A 27026-nucleotide genomic window follows, 5' to 3' on the forward strand; every position below is an offset into this window, starting at 1 on the left:
CTGACATTTAAAGTCTTTTACAACCTGGTTCAAACTTGTCTTTCCACTCTTGGTATATTTCCCATCCCTTCATACTCTGGTTCTGTCCAGTTAGCCTTACTGTTCTTTTTGCACATCCCTATCTGGCTTTTGCCCCAGACAGCTTCCATTCTGAGAATTTCCTCTCTACTCCTCTCTTCTTTGAATCTCTAATGTCCTTGAAAACATAATGTATCAATCGGAAAGTATTTATTAAGCAATAACTGTGTGTTGCTCGGGATACATAGAAATTAAAAATAGTGATTCTGCCCTCAATAAGGGAGATAAACTTGCAAAGGACTCTGTATGCAGAAGACATATACAGTGAAAATGGAAAGAAACACAAAGAGGTGGCCTCTTGCACAAATGAGGAAACAAGGAATAGAAGTGAGGAGGGGAGTATTCCAGGTAGGAGAGACAAGGTGAGGAGTAAAGTATAAAAATCCTAGAAAGGTGGGGAGTGACCAATTAAGCTACACAGAGCCTTACTGTAACAAGCATGGAGCTGAGTGGGGAGAGCTGGGGGCAGCTTTCCAGGTGTGAGATAAAAGAGGGAGTGAAAAGGAGGCAAAGACAAGATGTTGTGTAGATGACTGCAGCCTTATGCAGGAGGCCTTTCCCGATTCCTTTCTTTGTGCTTTGCTTGCCCATCAAAATTATTTTGTATACATTTTCTGTGTGTTTGTGTAAATGTATATGTGCATGTGTGAATATACACACATTTTATCACTCCCATCAGACTTTAAGCTGCTGGAGGACAGGGACTGTTTCTTTTTTGTTTTTTTATTCCTAGTACATAGCATAGTGCTTGCCCCATAGTAGACAATGAAATATTTATATACATATATTTACTAATTTCAAAAATTATCCAATAAGAAGAGCTTCATCTATAGTATATGAACAAATAGAATATATAATATAGTCATTTATATCTTATTCTAAAAAATATAAACCTTAATTGAATTTTTGCCTCATCACATAAGAAATAGAGATAACTTAGGATTGTAGCCAGGCACAAAAAATAATTATGCCTGCAAAAACACAGATCTTGTAGAAGAGAATCTAAAAGAAATGATATCTCCTTTCTTAAGTAAATATTTCCAGCTCCAAGAAAAGAATAGTGGAAGTGAAGGAAAAGTCATCTACTTCACTGATTTCATATACATACATACATATATATATATATATATATATATATATATATATATGTGTGTGTGTGTGTGTGTGTGTGTGTGTGCACATACACATATATGCATGTGCATACATATGTGTGTGAATATATATGTCTACCTGTATATACACTTATATGTATATATGCTGTATTATATATGTGTGTGTGTGTATATATATGTGTGTGTGTGTGTGTGTGTGTGTATATATATATATATATATATATATGGAGAGAGAGAGAGAGAGAGAGAGAGATCTTGATATCACCTTTACCTGAGTCCTTTGTAATGTCACTTTTAGATTTTTTGGAGTTTAGAGGCTTCCCCTTCTCAGCAGAGGCCCCCACCCAACCATAGAGCTTAATATTCTAGCTACATATTCTGCCCGGTCTCCTTAGAATTTTTTTAATTAAGAATTCCAGGTTAATACACTTGCTATAGTGCTGATTAGCAATTTTATCAACTGAAAGAAAATAAATGTTTTCAAATGCTAACTTAATATCTTTCCTAGTTCCTTCAAAAGGACTAGATATCTGGAGAGAGTGGAGTGCTGATGGAAAAAGTATAATAATATACTGGAAGGTATGTATCCATGTTTTTTCCCTTGAATGCTCAAATAACTTTTAATTCTAATAAATTGCATAATTTACTTTGGATACCATCTTGAACAATCTTCCATTGTACATTACCGTGTTGTTGAGGCTCTAACTAAAAATCACATTCCTCTTGGTATTTGTCAGATTTTCTGATAGTGTAGTCTTTCTTAATTTCTCTCATTTTAGAATCCTCTGTTGTGTTTTCTGTTTTCTTAATTTTCAGGCAGCAAGGCACTTAAATGACTCAGTAGGAGTTGTGAAATGATCCATTTATGTATACTTATATCAGTATTTAAGCAGTTAGATGACAAGGTGGTTAGGATGCCTGACCTGAAGTCAGGAAGACTCATCTTCCTGAGTTCAAACCTAATCTCAGATACTTACTAGTTTATGTGACCCTGTTTGCCTCAGATTCCTCATCTATAAAATGAACTGGAGAAGGAAGTGGTAAAACTACCCCCAGTATCTTTGCCATGAAAATATCCATGGGATCATGAAGAGTTTTGACACAATGGAAATGACTGAACAACAGATATCAGTATTTCATATCATGATACCTTCCATTGAAGCAGGTTATCATCCCTCTAATCTCTTAGCTAGTCTTGGAGAATTGTCCAAAATCTATTATTCTGTGGTCAAAGAGTAAAGTACCTCACTAAACTTAGTTTGACCCACACCAGAAAATTTTCTGGTTTGTTAGACCCTGCCAAAGCTTATGGTCCACCAGAATATCTTCCCTCACAAATACTGGACTTTGAAGGGAATGAAGTAGAACTTCAGTGGAAGATTCAGGTAGAGAACTAAAAACAAATGGTTTTCTTCTATTTTTACACACAAAGAGGTAGGGTTGTTTTGATTTTTGTTGTTTTACTATGATAAACTTGTTGTGAAATTATGAAAAAAGCCATAATTGCTTCAAACTTGATAGCCTTATTTCAATTTATTTGAAGATTCATTCTCCAATTTTTTTTTCTCTCACTATGGCTTATACACCCTATTGTGTTTATCCTGTTTTAGTTAAAGCACAATTTATAAAGATGAGTTTACTAAAGAAGTAATCATTCCTTTGTAAGATGATTTAGTAAAAGATTCCTGTAAATGTTTCTTTATTATTTCTAAAATATTTGCAAAAATTGACTTATATGCAACTTTTCTAAATCATAGCAATTATATTAATAAAGTCAAGTACAAATTTAGAAACGTAACAAGGAAGAGATAATTTGCTTGCTGTTTTAGTATCTTGTTATATACATATATATATATATAAATATATGTATTGTTAATCCTTCATAATAGTTTTCTTAAAACTTTTTTGAAATTAGTCTTTTATTCTTTCAACTCTGTTCTTAACACAGATGAAAAATAGTTTAATAATATTTATGTGGGTTTTCATATATTTGAAGACAGAACCATAGTTTAGCTGTCTTTTCTCCTTAGATTAAAAAAATCTTTACGCCAATTTCTTAAAAGAATTCTCATCAGTTTTTAGTGGGGGAGTGGGATCTATTTTAAATTTACCATAATCTCAGAATCTGGAGATCATAATTGGATTATTTTCCTTTAAATTACTTGTTATTTCTGCTAATCAGTTCAGATAATTGGCTTATGTTTTTAAACAAGTAATTAATCTTTTTATTACTATAGTATTTAATTTATTTAATATTACAAACATTTCTTATTTGTACTTAACTTATATTCCATGTTGAGCCACATCCCTTCTTGAGTTTTCAGTCTTGCACACAACATTTACAAAGATTGCTCATGCCTTGCCCACTTATAATTCATCTAGGTTGCATTGAGTTCTAATCTTCTTCTTTAGTTTAGTAACCCTTATTTCTCCCAGCTCTGTATCAATTAACAAACATTTTCATATTTATTTTCATAATTTCTTGAATAATATTCATAATTCCTTTCTTCATGAACTTTTTTGTTATTTCTAGCCTTTATCTATTATTGAAGCTAATGGAAAAATACTCTACTATAATGTATCTTATTGGTCAGAAGAAGAGCCACAGTACCATTCTGAGATTCCTGATTCGCAGCATAAAGCAATAATAAAACTTGACAGAAATGATTACATTGATTATATCATTAGTGTTGTGGCCAAAAATTCAGTTGGATCATCTCCACCTTCTAAGATAACTACCATGGAAATCCCAAATGGTCAGTACTGAAGACACTAGTAACTATTAACTATAAAATTTTATATTTCATTGGAACAAATGTAAATTTCTTTTTAAATGTAATAGTTAACTGTTTAATATGATTATTTCTGTATTCCTCAATAGAAGTGTTATACACTAAAAAATGATGATTTTTTTCATTTGTTGCACTTCTTGATGACTTTGAAAAGTAGAAAAAATATTTTTAAAAGTTCTTTAAAAATTTATAACATAAAATTGTAACATATATAAACATTTAAATCCCAAAGATTGGTTAAAAATAGCAATTACATGGATGTAATTATTTTATCCATGCTAAAAGTGTTAACATATACCTGAATCAGTTCTAGTGAGATTCTGTATTAAAAATAATGAATAAAAATATTTTTAATGTATAATGAGAAACAGGATTTATTAATGTTGTCTTAAAACATTCTAACTAGTAAAATCACTTCTTGCAGTCTGTTTTGCCTAATGAATGTTATTGAAAGAGCAGAAATGTCTTGACAGTTATATGCAGATTTGATTTTCATATCTAAAATACTAATTCTTAAGAGATCCTCTAGTTCAGTCTTCTAAACTCAAATAGAAAAAGTTTCCTTTATGCTGCATATTGCCTAAGAAGACAATTCAATTTAACGTTATTGCATTGTATTTTTATTTATTTTGTTGAACATTTCTCAACTAGATTTTGAATTACCTACTCTAGTTCATCTACTTAAAACTAAATAGGATCATTCATTATTAGATCTAGTAGACAGTTTGAGATAGCTGAAAATAAAGGTTTAGTGCATTTTGTCATCAACAAGGTATTTCTTATATCTAATGAGTTACTTCTTCAATTTAAATTCATTTCCTATAATTTTTTATTTTGACAAACTATGGTGAATTTTATAGCTCATTTACAGCTTCTTCTCCTCTTCCTCTCCATTAAAATTAAATCATAGGGAAAATTTAGGTGGCACATTGGATAGAACAGAGGCCCTGGAGTCAGAAGGACCTGAGTTCAAATTTGACTTTAGACACTTGATAATTACTAGCTAAGTGACTTTGAGCATCACTTAACCCCATTGCCTCACCCACCCAAAAAAATTAAATTAAATTATAATAAACTTCTGGTATTTGTGGGTAGGTTATCTGTGTTCTGGTTTATTCACGTGACCCAGATTCTCTGTTGCTCAAATTGAGTCAATTATTGTTTACTGCCCTACTGTAACTTGCTCCCTCCTTAATATCCCCTAACTCCATTTTAGTAATTGTTCATCCTCCATCCATCTCAGCTCACTGAGATACTTTCTTTCCATATTCATGACAAGGGGAAACAAATCCTGTGACCTATCTGTAAACAATGAAGGGGTTAATAAGCACAACTATCATGAAGGCCAACAAAACTGAATATAACTGTTAATCTTTCAGCATTTGTAGACTTTCTAGTTCTTCTAGTTCTTTAGAGATAGCTTTCATCACTTTCTCATCATTTGCAAGTTTATTGTGTACTTTTAACTTGAGCTTTTAGTAGGAAGGTTAAACAGAAGAGAAGAAAGCAAAGTAGACCTAAGAGAAAAATAAAAATCACATAGGAGTAGCTAGAAATCACATGGGAGCAGCAGAAAACCAAGGAGGGAATCACCAAGAAAGCATATGAAGGAAGATAGTTTTTTGACCTGGTAAAGATAATAAATATGTGAGTATCTCTTTGAATTGGCTTCTGTTTGGAATTATATATTTCAGGGTTTTCCTTTATTAGTAGTATTGATATATAGTTTGTATTCTCATTTATTATAAACTTTCTGAAATCCAGGAACATGGTTTGTGCTGGGATTTTATCTTATAAAGGACATTGTGGACCTGAAAGAGAAATCAATCATTTAGTCTAGCACAGAAGTTCAGGAAAGTGAATTATCCAGAACAGATATTTTGTTCTCAAAGATGTTGTGTTCTGATTCCACATATTTCTTCATAAGCCCCTTTCCATGGATTGCATTTAGGGATAGGGTGGTATATGGGAGGGAAAACAGAGTCAAACATAATAATAGTTCTTTAGATTCAATCAGTCTCTCACTCCCCCCCCCCCCCCTTGAATTTAAGCCTGTTTTTGCTTGGTCTATTACAGTATTTTCATAAAAGTTTTGGGTAACCAGTGTCTTCCTTAATTTTCTTCCTTTCTTAATTTTCTTCCTTTAACATTTTTCCCACTAACAATGAGTGTCCTCCAAGCCTCTATGCTGGTCTTTCTTATCTTTTATCTCTATACAACTCTATACAGATGATTCTCAGATCTGTTTACTAAGCCATAATCTTTCAACAGACCTCAGTCTCTTAGATATCTCTTAGACATCTGAAACTAGTTGTCCCATTGATAGTTTAAACTCAACATAATATCCCAAACTAAATTTGTATGTGGATGATTGCTACTGACATAAAATACAACCATATTGCACATTCCAACTAACTCACACACCACTATAGTTAGAAAATATTTTTGCTTTGATTTTAAGACATGTCATGGGTTATATAGGTTTTTATTTGTTGACCTGAAAAACTTAATCACTGTTTACAGTATAATGTTTCTAATTATCAGATAGTATATAAACTAATTTTTGGTAAATGATATTTACGAAATGTCAGATTCCTCTACTCCAAGGAATGTCCGTAAGCCCCTGTATCTAGTTTTGAGTTGTCCTTTAGTCTTCTCCTTTCCCTCCTTCATCTATCTTATCTTTGAATCATTCCTTCAAAACCAGAATTCATTAATTTTACAGTATATTGTTGTATTATGGGATTGAAATAGAGAGCAAAAACTATTCTTTGATCATGATGGTTCAAAAGTTGTGAAATGAAATAATTTTCAGCGAAGATGGTGACTCAAACAATTGTAGATGTTTGTTATAAGCTCTTTGATAAATATTATTATGAGATTTTTAATAATAAAAATCATACCAAAACAAAAATAATTACAAACTCCAGGATCTTAGTTTAACACAATCCCAATGCATAATTTGTTCTGCCTCTAAAAATCTGTTTTTATAGTATTTGACTTGTTAGTAATACATCTCTTTATAACTTGCCTCTTTGTAGAAGACCTCAAAGTAGAGCAGATTGTTGGAATAGAAAATGGCATATTATTTCACTGGAATTATGATCCTAACATGACTTGTGACTATGTTATAAAATGGTGTAACTCAACTCAGTCTGAACCTTGCCTCATTGACTGGAAAAAGTTCCCTGCAAATAGTACTGGAGCTCTCATAGAATATGGTAAAAGTAATTTATCTCAATTAAAATTCTTTAAAAATTAATAGTGTCAGTTGTGAAATTAATTTTATAGAGGACAAGTAAAAATTATTATTGTTCTACATGAATAATTGTTTTGTTAATTTCATATTGTCTGATTTTGTATATGAAGACCTTTGCCAAACTAATTAGTTTAAAACAAAAAATAACAGCTTTTACTTTAACTCATAGTTCTTTAAAGGTGTTTCTAATGTATTTAAATTATTCTTACATGTTGTATGTAGGATCATTGGAGATCTATAACAATAAATTTAGAAACAGTGAATGATAGATAAAGTAAACTCCAAATAAGTAAGTAGAAGGATACAAAGGAATAGAAAAATGGGAATGAATGTTTAGAAATTAAATAAGTCTTTAATATAGAACCCTAATAATATCATCCCCATTATGACTGTACACAATGATTAGTATATAAGACATATAAGGAAAGAGGTGACATGGGAGTTACACTTTTATTCATAACCTCTGGCAGATGACCTTTTTTTTTGCAATCTTTTTTGGACTTCTCTATTCTCATAGGTTTTTCCTTTGAATATTCCTATTCTCTCTGCTAAAATATACTACCCAAATCTATGTGCTTTCATTGTAAGGAATTAAATAACTGTAAGGCGGGGGGGGCGGCAGCTAGGTGGCACAGTGGATAGAGTGACAGCCCTGGAGTCATGAGTGCCTGAGTTCAAATCTGGTCTCACACACTTAATAATTACCTAGCTGTGTGGCCTTGGGCAAGCCACTTAACCCCATTGCCTTGCAAAAACTAAAAAACAAAAAGAAAAAAATTAACTGTAAGGCTCTAGAATTATGATGGTGGCAATGATTCTCACTGTAGAATGCTCCCTGCTTTTAAATAATCCAATAATTGCTACTCCTTCTTAAAGAGTTGAAAAAAACTAAAATTTAAATTCTTCAAATTTTGTCTTTGGGAAGGAAAATTGCAACATATGGAATAAAATTAAATATTCTTATTTCCAATACTTTTTATAAAACAAATTTATTGGATATAGGGAATGATCCATGTAAGCTTCTAATTCCTTCCCACTCATAATAAGTTCCCAAGTAATTGATAGACATTCAAAAACACATGGCATACTGACATAGAATAGTGAGATAAAAGTAACAGGAAACCCTACTCACTTCAATCTCCCCACACCCACTTTTTTTTTCCAGAGCAGTGAGGTTAAGTGGCTTGCCTAAAGTCACACAGCTAGGTAATTATTAATTGTCTAAAGCTAGATTTGAACTCAGGTCCTCCTGATTCCAGGGTCAGCCACTGCACCACCAACCTGCTTCCAAAATCCACTTTTTCTGGGTATTATTTCATCCATCCGTTTCCCCAGTATCTCCCATCCCCTGCATTTCAGTTCTTTTGAACTGACTCTCATAACATTCATTCTCTGCCTGCCATTCACCAGGATGGGTCCATGCCCATCCTAAAGCCAGAAAGTGATCTACCTCCCTATGCTTCTGGCTCCCTACTTTCTTACACTAGTTCCACTTCTCTCACTCCTTGTCTCCTGAGAGGGGAAAAAAATCAATTGCCCAACAAGAGATACTGAATCCTTTCTATGTGACTAAAAGAAGTATTAAAGATTCCTTCTCTCTTGGAGTTTACCAGCTAGCTGAAAAAAACTAACTTAGCATACATGAAACATTTAAATGCTAACCTTTATGACATCTAGCTGTCATTGAATTTCAGAGGGAAAACTAGGGTATTATGAAATATTCCAAGAAGGCATTATAGTGGAATTGGAATTTGAACAGCCCCCAGAATGTTGAAAATCCATTTGGCTCAAATTTAGTGCCATCTTTAAAGGAGAATGAGAACAGTAATGACATTCTCATCTTGCTGATAGTAGGGCAACTAGGTGGTGCAGTGGATAGAGAAATAGCTTTGGATTCAGGAGGACGGGAGTTCAAATGTGACATCAGACACTTGCTATTTACTAGCTGTGTGATCTTGGGCAAGTCACTTAACCCTGATTGCCTTGCATCAAGGCCCATCTCCAGTTGTCCTGATTTTTCAGATCTAGTCACTGGCCCTAGATGGCTCTGAAGGAGAAAGTGAGACTGGTGACTTAGCACAGCACCCCTCTCACTTAAATCCAATTCACGTGCTTGTCATGGCATTACATCCCTACTGTTGAATCTTCATTGAAATTGAAAGACAAACGTAATTATGAAAGTCAAAAACAGCCCTTGTGATTGTAGCAAAGAGGTTTCCGAGAGGCTTAGGGGTTGAGGGTGGGAGTATAGTTTTCAGATGCACTGATCTTAAAAATCCGTAGTAAAATCTAGGATATTTTAAATGGTTTGATTTAAAGGTTTAAAGAAGTTAAAATCTGGGGCTTTTTTTCACCTAATATATCTAGTCACTTTGGTTATTGTTATTGTTATCAGATATCAAATTTCCAAATTAATTTCTAATGTTTTAAATAGTTTTATGAATTTAAATTTCTAACAGGTCTAGAAGTGTAAAAATTTTTCAAGTAGGGCTAATTTTCATTTTCTTTGAATAGATGGAGTAAATTTTTTAAAGCTTGTTTTTAAAGAATAATCATAGTTGTAAAATTATACAATAATATAGTGGTAAGATAAAGTTGTAAAATTTATTGCAGATCAGATTACAAAATTTTCAAGTAGATATATTAGCCATGGTTGCTTATTTTAAATTTTACTTAATGTAGTATTCTTTATAGATCATTTTCAATCTGGAACACGCTATAAATTTTTCCTCTATGGCTGCAAAAATCAGAAATATCAATTGTTGCGTTCAATAGTTGGATATACAAAAGAGCTAGGTAAGTTTTCAGATTTCCTTTTTAAATTTTGCTTGCTTATTCTGTTTTTATAACATGTTTATTTCCAATTTTTTCTCTTTATCCAGAAAGATGTGCCTTATAAGAATTTTTTTAAAACAAAGGGAGAAAAGGCAGTTTAACAAAGTTAATTAATGCAATAATCAAATCTGACAGTATATACAGTGTTAACATAGTTGTACTCCTCTCCACCTCTGCAAAGAAGGGAGAGAGAGATGCCTATTCTTATCTTTTTGGGAGCTGCACTCTGTCATTAATAACATAATAACACAGCATCCAATTTTACTTTGTTTTGTTTTTTCCATTTATATTTTATTCATTATGTATGTTTTTTAGGTTCTGTTACTTTGCATCAATTTATAGGTCTTCCGTGCTTTTCTGTATTATTTTTCATCATTTCCTATGATGGAATTGTATTATTCCATTACATTCACATTTCACAATTATTATCAGATAATTATTAAGTAATTTAGACTTAAAGTAAAACAAAAGTTCAGCATGATGAAATTCTAAAAAATCATCTCATGGAAATAATAATAAATATAATAATATTAAGACCTCTATTTCAGAAATTGAAATATTCAATTCAAAGAAACAAAAGGGACTTATCTATTAGAGATTTAAGTGCTAATTTTTTTCAGTAAAGAGAACTTTATATGAGTATGATTCTTCAGATTATATTTCAATATAAATGTATTTGTTGAATTTCTTTTCAAGGCTGTGATGAAATATTATGAACTTTGATCTCAGTCTTATTTTACTTTCTACAGCTCCAAGCATTGCACCAAATTTTACTGTGGAAGACACCTCTGCAGATTCAATCTTAGTAAAATGGGAAGACATTCCTGTTGACGATCTTAGAGGATTTTTAAGAGGATATTTATTTTATTTTGAAAAAGGAGAGAAAGGCACTTCTAAAATCCAGGGTTTGGAGTCAGGTAAATAGGGTGTCATTTGTTCATATTGATAATTTCCTATGCATTTCCTTATCTACCAAAAAAAATTTTGAAATTTTTCAATACTGTTTTAGATAATGGTATTCTAATACTTGGTATCACTGAGCATGGAAACAAAGTAATTCTCACAATTACAATTATTTGCATTTTAATATAATATGTTAAAGGAGGATTTGAAGCCTTTTACAGAATTTGTATTTAAATGCTTATAGGGGAGGCATTATACCATTGTCTGACTAGATACACAACATATAGTAGATACTTGTTGATTGATTTATTGTATGAATTAATATGATTATGTTAATGGTACATCAAGCCTAAGATTCAGGCAGTCTTGGAGTCATGACCACAGGATAATATATTAAAAGCTAAAAGAAAGAACTTTAGCAATTCACCTAGTGCAAACACATGCTTTTTACAGAAGATAAAACCTTTATTCAAAAGGATCAAAGTGGTTTGCTTCTAGTTCATTATCTCTTATGTAGCTGTTTACATTGCAAAAACATCCAGTTATCATCATGCTTAAAAGTCACCTTCCAAGTCAACTTGGAAGCTTAGCTTGTTTCCATTATGAGCACATTTGTGCATTAAAGCTCCTATAAAGAACTGGGTTTGCCCCAAATTCCTGTACATGAATTGGTAGGTCAGTCAGTCATCATCATTAAGCCCTTACTATGGACCAGGCATTATGTCAACTCTGGGAATACTAAGAAAGGCAAAAAATAGTTCCTGCTCTCAAGGAATTCCTTGGGATCTAAAGAATGCATTTAAAACCTTGAGCATTTCTTAGACTTGTAGAAGTTAATAAATAAAAATAACTTTAGAAAATGGATTTCTCAGTTTTACAATTAGTTATCAATAGGAGGAGTGTGGGAGAAAAGGTAAATTATACTTGTGAGAGTGCTTACCACCCATTCTGTTGCCAGGCTCCTCTCTTCCCAAGATGCTACAAGGATGTAAGCTTTGTGAGGAAAGAACCTCTTTTTATCTGTAGTGCTTTGGCACTACAGAGCAGCTTCATTTTCATTAAATGACTGATATCTCAATAACTATAGAAATGTTTTCTTGCTCACACCAAATGTTTCTGAGAATCTCAGGAGTTCTTTTAGATCACTGGACCCAGATCAGTTGCTATCAAACCACTACATCACTTGGAAGACTCAACTTAAAAAAAAACAAAACAAAAATAAGAACCTCATTTCAGTAGCAAAAAACCTTGAGAGAAATTATGCTTTCCATATAGTCAGAGGATCCAAGCATTTCATTGCATTGGGATCTGGATACAAAATGATTAAGTTAGTGACTAATAGAAATTGTTTTCTGATAACTAGAAGAAAATTTAATGATGAGGAAGATAACAGTTCATGGTGGAAAAATCTCATGTATATTTGTTAACAGTGGAAGGCAAATTAATGATGTCATTTTTAATGTACACTAAAGTAAAAAGTTCAGAAAGGGACACAAAAATAAGGCATTTCAATAACTACCATATTTTAAATAAATATATGTGGAGTAAGTTCAGTTTTAGCACTCTTAGTAATACTTAATATTTATTGCTCTTCAGTGCTGTATTTTTGAAAGTATTAGTTTAATAACATTAGACAGTGTACCGAATTGTCCTTTATTTTGGTTAATAACTAATTCCCTCCATTCTATCAGTTAACTTAAACATCTAAATGATCAATTCACAAATTATATGTCCAAGTGTCATTAAAGCTTAACAGATTTTTTCTAAATTTTGAACCCATCAGCAGTCTAGAAGTTCTCCTTTCTTTTGTATTTAATTCATATAGCAGTCCTTTATCTTCTGTCTCAGTTCTCTCATTTGCAAAAAATTGTAAATAATATTCAGAGTAGAATTAATTTAGGTTTGTTGCCCCTCCCTTCACGATCTCCTAATTTCGGAGATTAGGAATGAGAATATTGATAGGTATATACTGGTTATAACCAGACAATTGTAATAAGATTTAATAGATCTAAAAAATGGATATTTTAGCAAAAATTTTCAGAAACCATGAAATTCCTAGCTAGATTATTTTATTGTCAATTTATTTGCCCTCTCAGATTAATCTCTTATAAAAAGGTTAGTATCAGAGTCAATAATTTTTTTTTATTTAAAGGCCTATTGAATACTAAGCATTGGAGATACAAAAAAAAAGCCTTTAAGAAGCTCACAAACTAATGGAGAGACAACAAATATGCACATATCTATATATATATATACAAGTTAAATAGGAAATAATTAAGAGAAGGAAGGAACTAGAATTAAGAAAAGTTGATATAGGCTTCCTGCAGAAGATGAATTATTACTTGGGACATAAAGGAAGCCAAGGAAGGTAGTAGATGAGGGGATGAGGAGGGAGAAAATTTCAGGCATGAGGGATAGTCAAAGAAAGTGCCTAGAATCAACATATGGAGTATCTTGTTCATGGAACAGCAAGGAGGCCAGTGCCACTAGACAGAAGAGTATGTTTCAGGGAATAAGACTAGATTATGAAGAGTTTTGAATGCCAACCAGAGAATTTTGTGTATGATAGTGAACCACTGGAGTTTTTGGTTGGATCTGTGCTTTAGAAAAATCACTGGTTGAATGGAAGATGGATTGGAGTGGGGAAGCAGGTTATGGTATCAGTCCTTACTTGAAGTGATAAGGATCTGCATTAGAGGGATGACTACCGGAGAAGAAAAAGAGGGCTTATTCCAAGGATGCTGCATAGGTGAAATCAACAGGTTTTAGAAACAGATTGGATTTGGGGTGAGAGATAATGCAGAATTATCTGCATTACCTGCATTACTTATAACAGTAAAAGGAAAAGTAGAAGGTAAGAAAGATAATGAATTTGATTTTCTACATATTGAATTTAATGTGTCTCTTGGGTTTAAGAATCATCAGCATAAAAATGGTAATTAAATCAATGAGAGCTGATGAGATCACCAAGTAAATTAGCACAAAATCGATCTGTGAGAATAACATTTATGATAATGTACACCTAGATTAGGGATTAGAATTATTTATTGTTTATTGTAACTCAGAACACACTTTTCCAATTTGTATTGTCATTTTAAAACATGTTTCACATGAAATGATTATGAATCTTTGGAATATTTATTTCAAAAACAGGACGCCCTGATGTAAAAGTTAAAAATATTACTGACATAACACAGAAGACATTAAGAATTGTTGATCTTCAAGGAAAAACAGGTTACCATCTGCTCTTGCAGGCTTACACAGATGGTGGAGTAGGTCCAGGAAAGGCCATGTATGTGGTCACAAAGGAAAATTGTAAGTTCAGTATTTTTATTAATAGAAATCTTTCAGCACTGATTTGGATAATCTTACTAGTAAATCTTGAACTGTAATAATAGAAATTCCTTTAGTGAAGTTCAAGGTAGTTCTGAAATGCTTTGGGGGGTACAATGCCAGGTTCACAAACTGATTCATTTGGTGTATAGTAGTAAGAAAAGATTTTAAACTCTTTCAAATTAAATTGATTGGGGTGGCTAGGTGGCGCAGTGAATAGAGCACTGGCCCTGGAGTCAGGAGTATGTGAGTTCAAATCTGGCCTCAGACACTTAATAATTACCTAGCTGTGTGGCCTTGGGCAAGCCACTTAACCCCATTGCCTTGCAAAAGCTAAAAAAAAAAAAAAATAGAAGTATTCTCTGGAAGAAAAAGTAGAAAGTAAAGGATGGCCCTCTGGAGTGAGCTGAATTAGTCTTCTTATATTATGGTGCCATCCTCATATGAACATTAAATTGGTATCTATTTCCTGCTGAAAAGAAGTTGTAGGACCAGCTGTAGCACCGGGCCTGCTGGTGCTTGCCTACAACTTCTGCTTAGAGAACTATGATACTATAATCACCCAAAATTTAATGAATATATAAAATACATTTAATTTTGTAAAGTCAGATAATTTCAGAATAATTTGGTCAATTAGAAATGGTAAACATTTTGTACTGCTAATTTGTTTCTTAACCATAGATTTTTTTTTTGTATTTTTAGACCAATAAAAATGGCAACTAATGAGTTGTAACATTCTCTTTTTCAGCTGAGGGATTAATTATTGCCATTCTCATCCCCGTGGCAGTTGCTATCTTTATTGGAGTGGTAACCAGTATTCTTTGTTATCGTAAAAGAGAATGGTAATCATATATACATATATATATATTTAATGATTTTTGGGGTACTTATGGGTAGTATTGTTTGAGCTGGGTTTACAAATTCCCATTATCTAAGAGTGCTATAAAACTGAGTAAATTCTTTATATTAATGGAACTGAACTTATATTCGGAAGGGTCCTTAAATTATGATTGCACAATTTATATAATAGACAAAATATACTACTTATTAGGGGAAAAGATTTTATTTTTAAACAGTGTTTCAAGTTCTGTCTACTAATAATTTATTTAATTTTGGGGTGGCTAGGTGGCACAGTGGATAGAGCACCAGCCCTGGAGTCAGGAGTACCTGAGTTCAAATCTGACCTCAGACACTTAATGATTATCTAGCTGTGTGGACATGGACAAGCCACTTAACCCCACTGCCTTGCAAAAACCTAAAAAAAAAGTTATTTAATTTTCACTGTTAATTATGAAATCATTACTTTTCAATATTGTATTAGTAGACACTAGGCTAAAAGGAAGAATAAGTATCACCACTCACCATAGCAAAGCTTATAGCTGATATTTAGAGAGCACTCTACACATATTTTCTCATTTTATCCCTATTTTACACTAGGAAATCTATCTCAAAGGTTGTGACTTACTCATCAATACCTAGCCAGTAAAGAGTCTAGATTTAAACCTAAGACCTATTCCAAGGCATTTTTTACTATGCCATACTATTTATATAACACTTTAGGAATTTAAAAAAATTAAGAAATACTTGATTTAATCTTTTTTTCCTTCTTTATTCTCATTAATTTCTGCCCTTTCCTGAAATCACAGCTTATAATATGCTGAGGCCCCTTTCTAATATGATCCACTATGAACATAATTCACCATAATATACATTTGACTACATATACAATGTAATGCCATACTGAATCTGAATTAGAAAGTACTCTCAGAGACCCACTAGTCCATACATGAAAGTAAATATTTTCTCTTCATTGTCCCTAAAAAGGAGTAGTAGTCTTCCTTTCTAACCTTTCATCAAAGATCTGCACTAACAGCTAACTTGAAAATCTGAGGTTCCACTTTTAATTATCATAGAATCTGAAAATTAGAAGTATCTATCCAGTGCATGCACAAAGGAATCTCAGTCAGGTTCCTTCATGATCCTTTCTGCACTTATCTGGACTCTCTCTAGCTCTGTCGGTACTGGACATGGTACTCTAACTGAAGTCCAATGAGACCCAAGTACAGTATAATTATTACATTCCTCCCTGTTATTATCCAGCTCTAATTATTTAAAAGTTTTTCCTTCTCTATTTGGAGGCCAGTAAGGTTCTGAATTGTCCAGATAGCTAACAGATAATCCTTATCATTATCATATATATTGTCACCAGGATCTGGAGAAGGCCAGACATGGTATAAATTGGAGCCCTATATTTACAGTATTCATATACTTCCAATTTGGGAACTCCATAATTATACATGTATATATACATATTATGCATACATATATTGCATATATACAAATACACACACACACACACAGAATGTCCAGGAAAAAATGAATGCACAGATCTACTATACAAATGAATATTCTATTACTAAGATAATTCATATGAGAAAAAGTAAAAATAAAGATACTAAAATATTAAGTTCTGTTATCTAATTTTATTATTGATAGATTTGTAATCTTTATAAAAGCATTTTCTTTAATTATACTTCCTTTATTTTTTAAGGATTAAAGAAACTTTCTATCCTGATATTCCAAATCCAGAAAATAGTAAGGCATTGCAGTTTCATAAAAGCATCTGTGAGGTAATATTTGTCTGTTTTTAAAGATTTTAAAATGTATTGTTTTCTAGTTTTAGCTTAACATAATGCCTTCCCGTTATTTTCTAATAAGTTTAGGATAAAGATGAATCAAAGCTGTATGTCAGCCTGAAAGATTTATACCTAAAATGTCAAATAATACATTAGTTATCTCAAGTTATGAGGTTTAAAAGATTCCATTGTACTGCTAATTTAATTTTTTCTTTCACTGTTTTATTTATAATTGGTAAGTAAAAAGTAGGAGGCAGCTAGATGGCTCAATGTATAGAGCCCTGGGCCTGAAATCAAGAAGACCTGAGTTCAAATCCAGCCTCTGATACTGACTAGCTGTGTGACCCTGGGCAAGTCACTTAACCTCTGTTTGCCTTAATCTGTTGGAGAAGGAATTGACAAGCCTCTCCAGTATCTCTATCAAGAAAACTCCATGGAAAGTATTGGCACGTGATGGTCCGTGGGGTAATGAAGAGTAAGACATAACTGAAGCTCAAGAAAAAAATAGATTTGGTGAAAAAAACTTGTAATTTTTTAAAAATATATAGCAGAACTTTTGATCAGGTTACAGTTGGAGCAAATATAAAACTTTCTTGCTGTCTTTGTCAGTTTGAATATTCCATCCTCATGCAGTCTTTTTTTCCTTTTCTAGGGAAACAGTACTCTGAAAACGCTGGAAATGAATCCCTGCACTCCTAATAATGTGGAAGTGGTGGAAACGAGATTGGCAGCTCCTAAAATAGAGGAGGACACTGAAATCAAGTCCCCAGTGGCTGATGGTCTTGAGGAAGGGTCTGATGCTGAACCTGAAAACCATGTGGTGGTCTCCTACTGTCCACCAATCATTGAGGAAGAGATAGCAAGTGGAGTCGGTGAGGAAGCAGGAGGCTCTTCCCAAGTAATTTACATTGATATCCAGTCAATGTATCAACCTCAGGCAAAGCCAGAGGAAGAACTAGAACAGGATTCTATAGGTGGAGCAGGCTACAAGCCCCAAATGCACCTGCCAGTTACTTCTACTGTAGAGAATATATCTGCAGCAGAAGACTTGGAGAAAACTTCAGGCTACAGACCTCAGACAAATGTCAATGCCTGGAATCTAGACTCTCCAGACTCTCCTCGGTCCATAGACAGCAACAGTGAAATGGTGTCTTTTGGAAGCCCATGTTCAATTAACTCTCGGCAGTTTTTGATTCCCCCAAAGGATGAAGAATCTCCTAAATCTTCTAATGGAGGGTGGTCATTTACAAATTTCTTTCAAAACAAACCAAATGATTAGCAATAGCGTGGTGTTGCATCAGTCTGCCATCTCAATAAGCTCTGACTCCTGGGGTTGCAGTAGCAGCAGCACTGGTTATTCTCGGAGGCCTCCAGTGGAGAATATTTTTAGTGAGATGAACTTTACCACATGTAAGTTACACTGAAAGTGTTAATGTTGTTTTACTGTAGTCTGAAAGCCAAAGTATAGCAACTCAGTAATTCAATTCATGTGATCCAAGATACTGGGTTTGGATCTATTTTTGATTCCAGCCAAAGAAGCCTCACTTGACTCTACCATCAAGTAGAATTTTCGGATTAATTATTGCTTAATACTTTAAAAAATACCATTTTACATTTATTCACTAATCATTTCTTGTTAAATGGATATTATTGAATCCCAACCAAAATGTTGAAATTATGGGGGGGGCGGGGCGGGGGGAAGGCATGCAGATGTTCAGAGTAACAATTACTTGACTGAAATTTGTTCAAATCTAGATAAAGGCAAGCACAGAACAAGATGCATAAGATCATTTTTCTCTACTTAACAGCTTTTAAAACATAGCAGCAGCTATTTTAGTTTCTTGTTTGATAACTAGATCTCTGCCTATTGTATAATAGTTATCAAATTGTTGACTCAGGGGCACAAACTTGGAAAATGAGTATAACACTGACTTAATGCCACATTTCTGAATACAACTTTAGCAAGTTCTTTTCCCCCATTAATTTTAAGCTCCTACTTGTAATAGGGTGCCCTAATGTATATGCTTTAATAATTAACAGGACTAGGACTGCATATCTAAGATATTATGTACAAACAAACCCAAAGTCTTGACATGTACTTTGTGAAAGTGCCAGTTTTACAAATGTGTGAACAAAGCACATACTTAAATATAATACTTTAGCATTAATTGCACTAAATTTCCATTTAAGATTATTCTTATCAGCAAGATCTAGCCAAAACAGTCTCTTCACTGGTAGTAACCATTGGCATTAGTTCTCCACTAAGAGATAATTCCATGAATTTTTTCTTTAAATGGTGAACCACAAATTAATATGGACATATGATCTATTTCCTAATTATGGTCTAACAGTTACTTTTCTCAAATAGATTATCAGAATGACCTCCTTGATGGAAAACATTGTTTTTTGTGAAAAATTAAAGAACTGATTTTTTTGTTTTCAAATAATCACTTGGAGACTATTTTATAGTAAATGACATGAAAAACTTCAAATTCAAACTGTTTGAATTAATTCTGTTAATCATTGTAAACCATTGCTTTTATCATCTATATATACTGAGTGCCCTTATACAGAATCATTATAACCTCAAGTTTTTCAGCATCAACTAATTTTCTTGGAAATGACTCCTGGAAAAGTTTCATATCAAACTACAATTTTCAGAGTGTTTTTTTAATCTGCCTTCACGACCTGTGTATATTTTGCCTTTTAATGGTTATGTTTCAAATGCTTAAACTCCTCTGATAACTGAATAAGTCAAGACATTTTATTTTCGTTTTTATTTATTTACTGTCATAGTAACATTCTGTTTTGTACACGTGGACCCTTGACCGAAACATCCTAGTGTATCTTATAGAAGGTGATAGGACAATTAAAAGCAAATTTCATTTAAAAATCTAGAGATCATATTTTTAAACCTTCATCTCATGATGTTTTACCTAATAATACCTAGCATGAGACTAGAAAAGGAAATGCCAAATAAGTTATACTAACTTTATTTGTAGCATTTTGACCACATGCAGTTTTTCAATCCCCAGGGCTAGCCCTAAACAAAATTGTGAAATAGATGATGTTTCTCTTTGGTGTACTCTCTTTTAGCTTTTTCTCATTCCCTTTCAACTTCTCCTCCACTCTACCTTCCTCCCCATATAATTTCTAAGCTCTCTATACGTCAGCATCCAAGTACTGGGATTCTGCCACAGTTACTCAACTGTCTCTTGCTATGATTCCCCACTCTCACAGAGCCTACAATGCACCTTATGTACCCAGCATCTTATTTCTTCAGGGCCAAGTTATCAATATTTCAAGGTGATAGTGAACTAATCTGAGTTAATAGGGAGAAAAGTACACTCCCAGTTTTCTCCCTATCTTTAAAGTAACCAAAATGAAAAGTAGCAGTGGTCACCTGGAGACATTGCCTTTCTTCCTTTCTTCCTTGTCCTAACCAAAACAGTGATACTAAAGTTGAAAATTTTAGATCAGATAAGAAGTAATATGGCAGAATGTTAGAAGAGTTTGGAGTAGATCAAACTTTAAGCAACTGAATAAATCACACTGGTAGATGATTCTATATTACCTATTCATAAATTCACATTAGAAAATTTTAACTATAATAGTATTATGCCCATGTTGATTGAGTAGCGCTGTACATTGAAATATTTATAGAATTTTAGCCCAAATTTTACATTTTCAAATAATATAGTAGCAACAGTAGCATTTATATATTGCTTTCATGTTTGTAAAACACTTTATAAATATTATTTCCTTTGACAACAATCCTGGGAGATAGATGCTGATTTTTTCCCCATTGTTGAAGGAAACAGACCAACAAAGGTTAAGTGCTTTGCCTAGTGTCACACAGCTAGTAACTATCTGAGACCAGATTTGATAATAGGTGCATGACTCCCAAGTCCTACAAATATTTTAGATTTTTGTAAATTGGTAATCACATGCCATTCTTAGACAAAAAGCAATCAGGCTAGCTATCAAGTTTTGTCATTATACATTTCACAAAAATAGCAAGGCCACCTCAGTGTCTGGAAAACCTGGTTCAAGTCCATTCTCTGACATAAACTGACTCTGACCCTGGGCAAATCATTTAATCTTTTATTATCTCCAGTCAGCTCTCTAAGGTTAACAGTTGCTGATCAAATTTGATAAAAGGAGTTCATTAGCAGGAAGCTCTTTTACTGATGAAATCACAGATCTGCACAAAGCTTATGTTTCATAGTATGTAAATGATTTCACCTGGTGTAAAATTAAAATGACTTTTTAATATATTGAAATGAAGACAATAGTAGCCTTCCAGTTGAATAACACTATGTGATCATGCTTTTTTGGGCTCTATGCATATTTGAAACTAAAATAGAGAGAAAAATAGATGTTTCTTAGTTGATAAAGATACAATTTTTTTAAAAAGTATGTGGCAAGAATTCTCGATCTAACTTTTAATACTCAGGTCGTTTGCTTTTTTCTATTAGTCATTTTCTAAAGGGAAAACACATAACTGGTACTTTTGGAGACTGCAGTGGAAATCCATATCCATAAAGAATTTGCTTCAAATTAGATATTTTGTTACTTTTTTCTTTCTATAAATTTGGGTGTTTACTCTGAATCAGTCATTGCTGCTTTCTATTTTGAGCCATATTTGAGTTTGTATAGATTTTTGTTTTAAAAAGTTTTTATTTATGTAGAAATTCAGCGTTCTCCATCAACCTAGGATAGAAGGGGAAGGTTAGTGATGCTTGCCTAGAGCTACAGAACAACTGGGCATATGGATACCCAATAAATGTTTATGATTGAACCTTGGTCTAGATCAAGTAATCTCAAATCATCAGTTAAAGTCCAGAGTAGACCTGGAGGACAGGGTATATTCCCATTTCAATCAAATCTGTGGTAGAGGTGGCCCCAATAACTAAACTGACCTCACACTCCAGAAGTCTTCCAGACTGCAGATGAATGGATGTGAATTAAATGTAGATAACCCAGGAACTGTACTTGATTAAGGTGCATCCCTAATTACCTTTTGCCACCCCCTTTAGAGGTCTGAGGTATGAGTCAAACTTTTCCTGGAAGTAGGAGGGAAAAGGTCTTTCTCTTTCATTTCTCTGAATTAATGTACTATGTGCAAAAACAAAGCAAAACAAAAAAAAACAACTCAGCTTTTTATTATTGTTTTTTATTCTGAGCCATGTTAAAATTTGCCTAATTTGTTTTTTAGAAAAAGATTATTTCTATTTTGTACACTTCATCATTTTGAGATACGATCAAGCATAAATGCCACTAGAATTGTTGTGTCCATAAGCTCTACCCTGTGCATAATCTGAATGTTTCTTTTTGCCACAATGTGCACACAACTTAAAACACATATGCCATAACCAGAGAACTTTTTTGGAATGGTATTAACTTGTACATAAAAGCATGGGCTATGATTTCTTAATGGAGAAATTATTCAATTCTATAAAATATCTTCTTAAAACTTGTATTTCAAACTGGTCACATTAGTTTCTTTGGTGAGCCAATATTGAATTAACATCAAACTTTATTTTTTAACTTTTTGCACCTAAATTTCATATTTATAACATATTGAAGAGAAAACATGCTTGCTTCTACAAACTATAATCTTGGTATGTTTTCTGAAATGATTTTTTTAAAGTTAACTTATTCAGATCTATAACTGTACCATATATTAGTAGTAATCATGAAAAATTTAAATTATATTAGTGCCTTAATTTGGTTATCCTATTTTCAGTTAGTACCTTTGTCATAGTTATAAAACCATGTTTCATGCTAATTAATAAAACTTTTTTAAAATGCTATGATTGAGGAATTCAAACTAGTATCAATTTTATAGATCATATGATATTGGGCTTTTATTATGTGTAATTATGTTTCAGGACACTTGATTTGACCAAGATAGATCTGAACCCATGTGATAATGCTGAGTTGTGTTATAATGTGTTTAGAACAGTGTTTTGATCAAAAGACCAGTAATGGTGATTCTCTAAGCTTTGTAATTGGTTTGAAATGGTGCTGATTATAGCATTTCCCTATCTTCTCATCATGTCTGTACCATTCTTGTCACTTTTCCCATTAATCCTTCATAGAGTATCTGTCCAACATACCAAAGACTTTTGTGTTATTCTCTTGGTGTCTCTTAGTTACCAGTGCATCATTTGGACTTTTGCATTTGTCTCTTTTTGAATAAATTACTTGCCTCATACATGTCCATGATAATGTCTAATGCTGCTTCTTATGGGCATGTTGTCATTGGTTACATGCTGTAATCTTTTTGTTATGTTCACCATATGTCTTTCCATTGCATCCTTTGGATCAGTTGTAATTTTTATAACTTCCTCTCAATATTTGAAATAATAATACTTGGAATTTAGATATTTACAACTTAAATAAAATGTACCTATGCAAGTCAAATTTGGACCGCTTAATATTTTGGTGAGTTTATTGCTGTGGTCTTAGAAGAACCACCCTCTAATTTAGTCTTTTTACTGTGAAAGTGCCTAGCTGAAAAAAAATAACATTTTTAGAAAAATAAACCATAATTGAATAAATATCAACCAATTATGAAGTGGTGATGATTATCATCACTTCATTACTAAAAAGGGATTACTTGTCAACAAATTGATGTGGAGACAAAGTTAATTTGAGTTAATTACATTGATTTATGTCTTTTAAATTCCTTTTAAAATCAGAATCAAAATCATTTAAACAATATTGCGTGAAAATGATATGATTAGTCTGTTGAATTACAGTGATTAATTTCATTCTTACCTAAATGTCCAATTGAATTTCATTATATATTGCACAAATGCTGTTATGTATTTCTTTTTAAAATGCTTACCATTTTTAATGGGTAATTCCTAATTTTTAGGTCACTGTTCTATTGCTGAGCATTCCATGTTGTATAAGAGATCGGGCTATTTATTCCATTTTGGTAAAACACATTGCCATTGGCTTGTTGGAAAGGTGAAACAGTATGTTTATTCTGAGGAATCATTGCTAATCTGGTATTTTTTTAAAAATGGTTATATTCATGATTTTGCTGTTGAACATTGAAAAAGAACACTGAGTACTAGTTTTTATAGAGTTTATTTTTTTATATTTTCATATATGCTTCCTTCTCTACCAGTAGTTTTCCCCCATTTTGATAATAGATATCCTGTACTTTACTCGTGTTCTTAATATAGCACAAACCATTAGTTTTTTTAAACTTTATTCCCACCAACATTAATGCCAGAAATGTGAATAGCGCTAAGAATAATGCAGTTGAAGTAGAAATATAAAAAGAAAGTCTGTTCAGTGTCCTTTTGTGAAAAGAGAGAGATTACTTGACATTTTTGTATCTTGAAGCCTTTGATTCTATTTTAAAGAAAAATAGCATGAATTTAAAAAAAATAATCATACTCTTGATTCAAATTAAGATGTCTAATTTACTTCCTTACATTTTTTTCAAAGGAAGACAGTCAACAATACAACTCAAAGCTGCTAGAATGAATATTTCAAAATATTTATCTGTTACATTTTAGTATGCTTATCTAGCTTATGATATCCTTGCCTTCCTGAAAAAGAAACTCCAAAAATGCTTAATTTAACATATTTCTCTCTTTAAACAATTGTCCTCAAAAACCTAAAAATCATCCCCCTTTATCACTTCCAAAATTGCATTATACTGAATTGCTGTTTACTAAATACATACATACATACATACTGTGAACAGGTTTTAAGTTTTTGTGTCTTTTATAAGGTTGTATGTAGAATATGTGTTTCTTTTTTAAAGGGAATGTTAAATATATTTTAAATTTTTTCAGTTTGCTACATATTTTGAAAAATCATGTTTACTAATTTGTTCTGTAAAGATGTGAGTACGAGTTGAGAGATGGTTGGGAGAAAGATAAGCTTCAAAACTATACTGTTTATATTTCATATAATATCTAACCCCTGCAGATTTACCTTTAAATCTGATCATATGTGAAATATGCAGTTTCTAAAAGTATAAATTTAATAATAAAAGAAATCTCTTTAAGAAATCACAACTTAAGTATTTAGGATGCAAACAATATTGGTTAATATGATTCACCCAATCTGGAAGCCATGGAATAAACCCATGAAGAAACCCTTTATATGGGAAATTGAAATTTTATGTGTTGTCTTCTATCAATAACAACATACAGATTTCTCCCTGGAATTGTGTTGTTATACCTTAAAGAGTTAGGATAGGAGAATCCAATTGATGAGTAGGCAAACATTTGGAAATAATGTATACATTAAAGTGAGATTTAGTATCATGTTGGAAAATATGGTTACAGCAAAGTCATAGATGATTAACTCATGTATTACTGACACCGTAAATGTAAAACTAGTTTGCTTGGCTGTTAACTCTTGAAGTGTTGCTTATGTCTGTTTTTAAAATATGCATGTATTTAACAGTTTTGCCATAGTATTGCCATGAAAGTAAATAAATATATTTTCTTACACTCTAACAAGTTTGGAAATTTATTGCTTATATAGGTCTTTTACTGGTCTAGCTGATTTTGTGGAAATAAAAGGGAGAATGGGTGAGGTGGAGGGAAAGAAAAGATTTCTTATACTTTGGCATTAGACACTTTAATTTGTCATATGCAACTTTAGCTGAATCTGTTTCTAAAAACTGACATGATCAAACTTGATGGACTCACTCATTTCATCAATGCAGCAATCAGGGAAAATTTGGGGGCTTTCTGCAATGGAGAATACCATTTGTATCCAGATAAAGAACCATGGAGTTTGAACAAAGTCCAAGGACTATTCCTTTAATTTAGAAAAAAACTGATATCTTACTGTCTGATCTTGTTATCTCTTATACTTTATGTTTCTTCCTTAAGGATATGATTTCTCTCTCATCACATTCAATTTGGATCATTGTATCACATGGAAACAATGTAAAGACTGACAAATTGCCTTCTGTGGGGAGTGGGGGGAGGGAAGGAAGTAAGATTAGGGGGAAAATTGTAAAACTCAAAATAAAAAAATCTTTAATAAAAATTGACATCATAGAATTATAGAATTTTTAAATTGGAAGAGACTCTTCTTCAAGTAGATACATTATCTACCTCACCTCTCCCACTACCTCCCTAACATGAATTAAATACACCAAGTATCTAAATCAACTTTTTTTAACTTGGATGTATTCTTTAAATAAGATAGTGAAGCAGAACTAGAACCTTGCACTCGGAGTCAAAGATCTAAAGTTTAAAGCCAGGCTCTGCCAGTTACAAACTGAATAACATTGGGAAATGGTTCAGCCTATTAGCAAGCTCTTATCATGTCTCTTATGTGCCAGATACTGTGTTGGGTTCTGGGGATTCAAGAATGAAACATACTTTCTCACAATGAGCTCCATTCTAATGGGATAAAATGAAGGTAAATATAGAGTAATGAGGAGTTAGGGTTACTAGCAGTTGGAGTGGATCTTTAAAGGCTATGCACAGAAAATGGGCCTGCCTTGCTTCTTAAGGGGAAAGAAAACCAATTCTGAGGCTGGAAATACATTCCAGGCTAAGAAAGAATGAATTGGGGGGGCGGGGTGAAGAGCAATGTTCAAAGAGTGGAGAGTTTATAATTTATCCTACAAGCAGATAGGAAGCCACTACAGTTTGTTGAGGGTGGGTTTACATGGTCAGATCTCTAAGGAAAATTCCTTTGGCAATAATTTGTATTTTGTACTGGAATGGAGAGCATTGAGACAGGGCTTAGAGTTAGAAGGCTGTTGCAGTAATCTATATGATGGGTGAAGTAAGGTGGTGGCTATGGGTAGAGAAGGGGGGTTGGATTCAAGAGATATGGAAGTAAAAACCAGATTTGGCAAAGGATTTGATAGTGTAAAAATGAATTTAGCCTTTTTATTATGTATATTTGAATTATATTTCTAGGTCTCTAAGAACAGAGTTTTGATGGGGAAGTCCAGCTTTCATTTGGATACCTTAAATCAATTAAGCAATTGAAAAAGCTTAATGAAGACTCCTTTAATTCTAAATAGAACAAAGACTTGCCTTAATCCCATCAAGAGCCTGTCTGCCCTTGAGGG

General features: G+C 32.7%; 1 protein-coding gene across 3 annotated transcripts in view; it reads left to right on the forward strand.

Annotated features, from left to right (window-relative positions):
- LIFR (LIF receptor subunit alpha) overlaps positions 1-25446 on the forward strand; it is an 89224-nt gene extending 63778 nt beyond the window's left edge. For all 3 annotated transcript variants that reach the window (XM_074202649.1, XM_074202650.1, XM_074202652.1), the window contains 9 exons: positions 1699-1769; positions 3724-3946; positions 7024-7203; positions 9936-10037; positions 10826-10993; positions 14133-14294; positions 15061-15154; positions 16864-16942; positions 17601-25446. In XM_074202649.1, the coding sequence (XP_074058750.1) occupies positions 1699-1769; positions 3724-3946; positions 7024-7203; positions 9936-10037; positions 10826-10993; positions 14133-14294; positions 15061-15154; positions 16864-16942; positions 17601-18227 (1706 nt within the window). In that variant the 3' untranslated portion in view covers positions 18228-25446. The remainder of the gene's footprint in view (positions 1-1698; positions 1770-3723; positions 3947-7023; positions 7204-9935; positions 10038-10825; positions 10994-14132; positions 14295-15060; positions 15155-16863; positions 16943-17600) is intronic.
- Positions 25447-27026: the final 1580 nt, after the last annotated feature.

This window comes from Macrotis lagotis, chromosome X (assembly GCF_037893015.1).
Source record: "Macrotis lagotis isolate mMagLag1 chromosome X, bilby.v1.9.chrom.fasta, whole genome shotgun sequence".
NCBI lineage: Eukaryota > Metazoa > Chordata > Mammalia > Peramelemorphia > Peramelidae > Macrotis > Macrotis lagotis.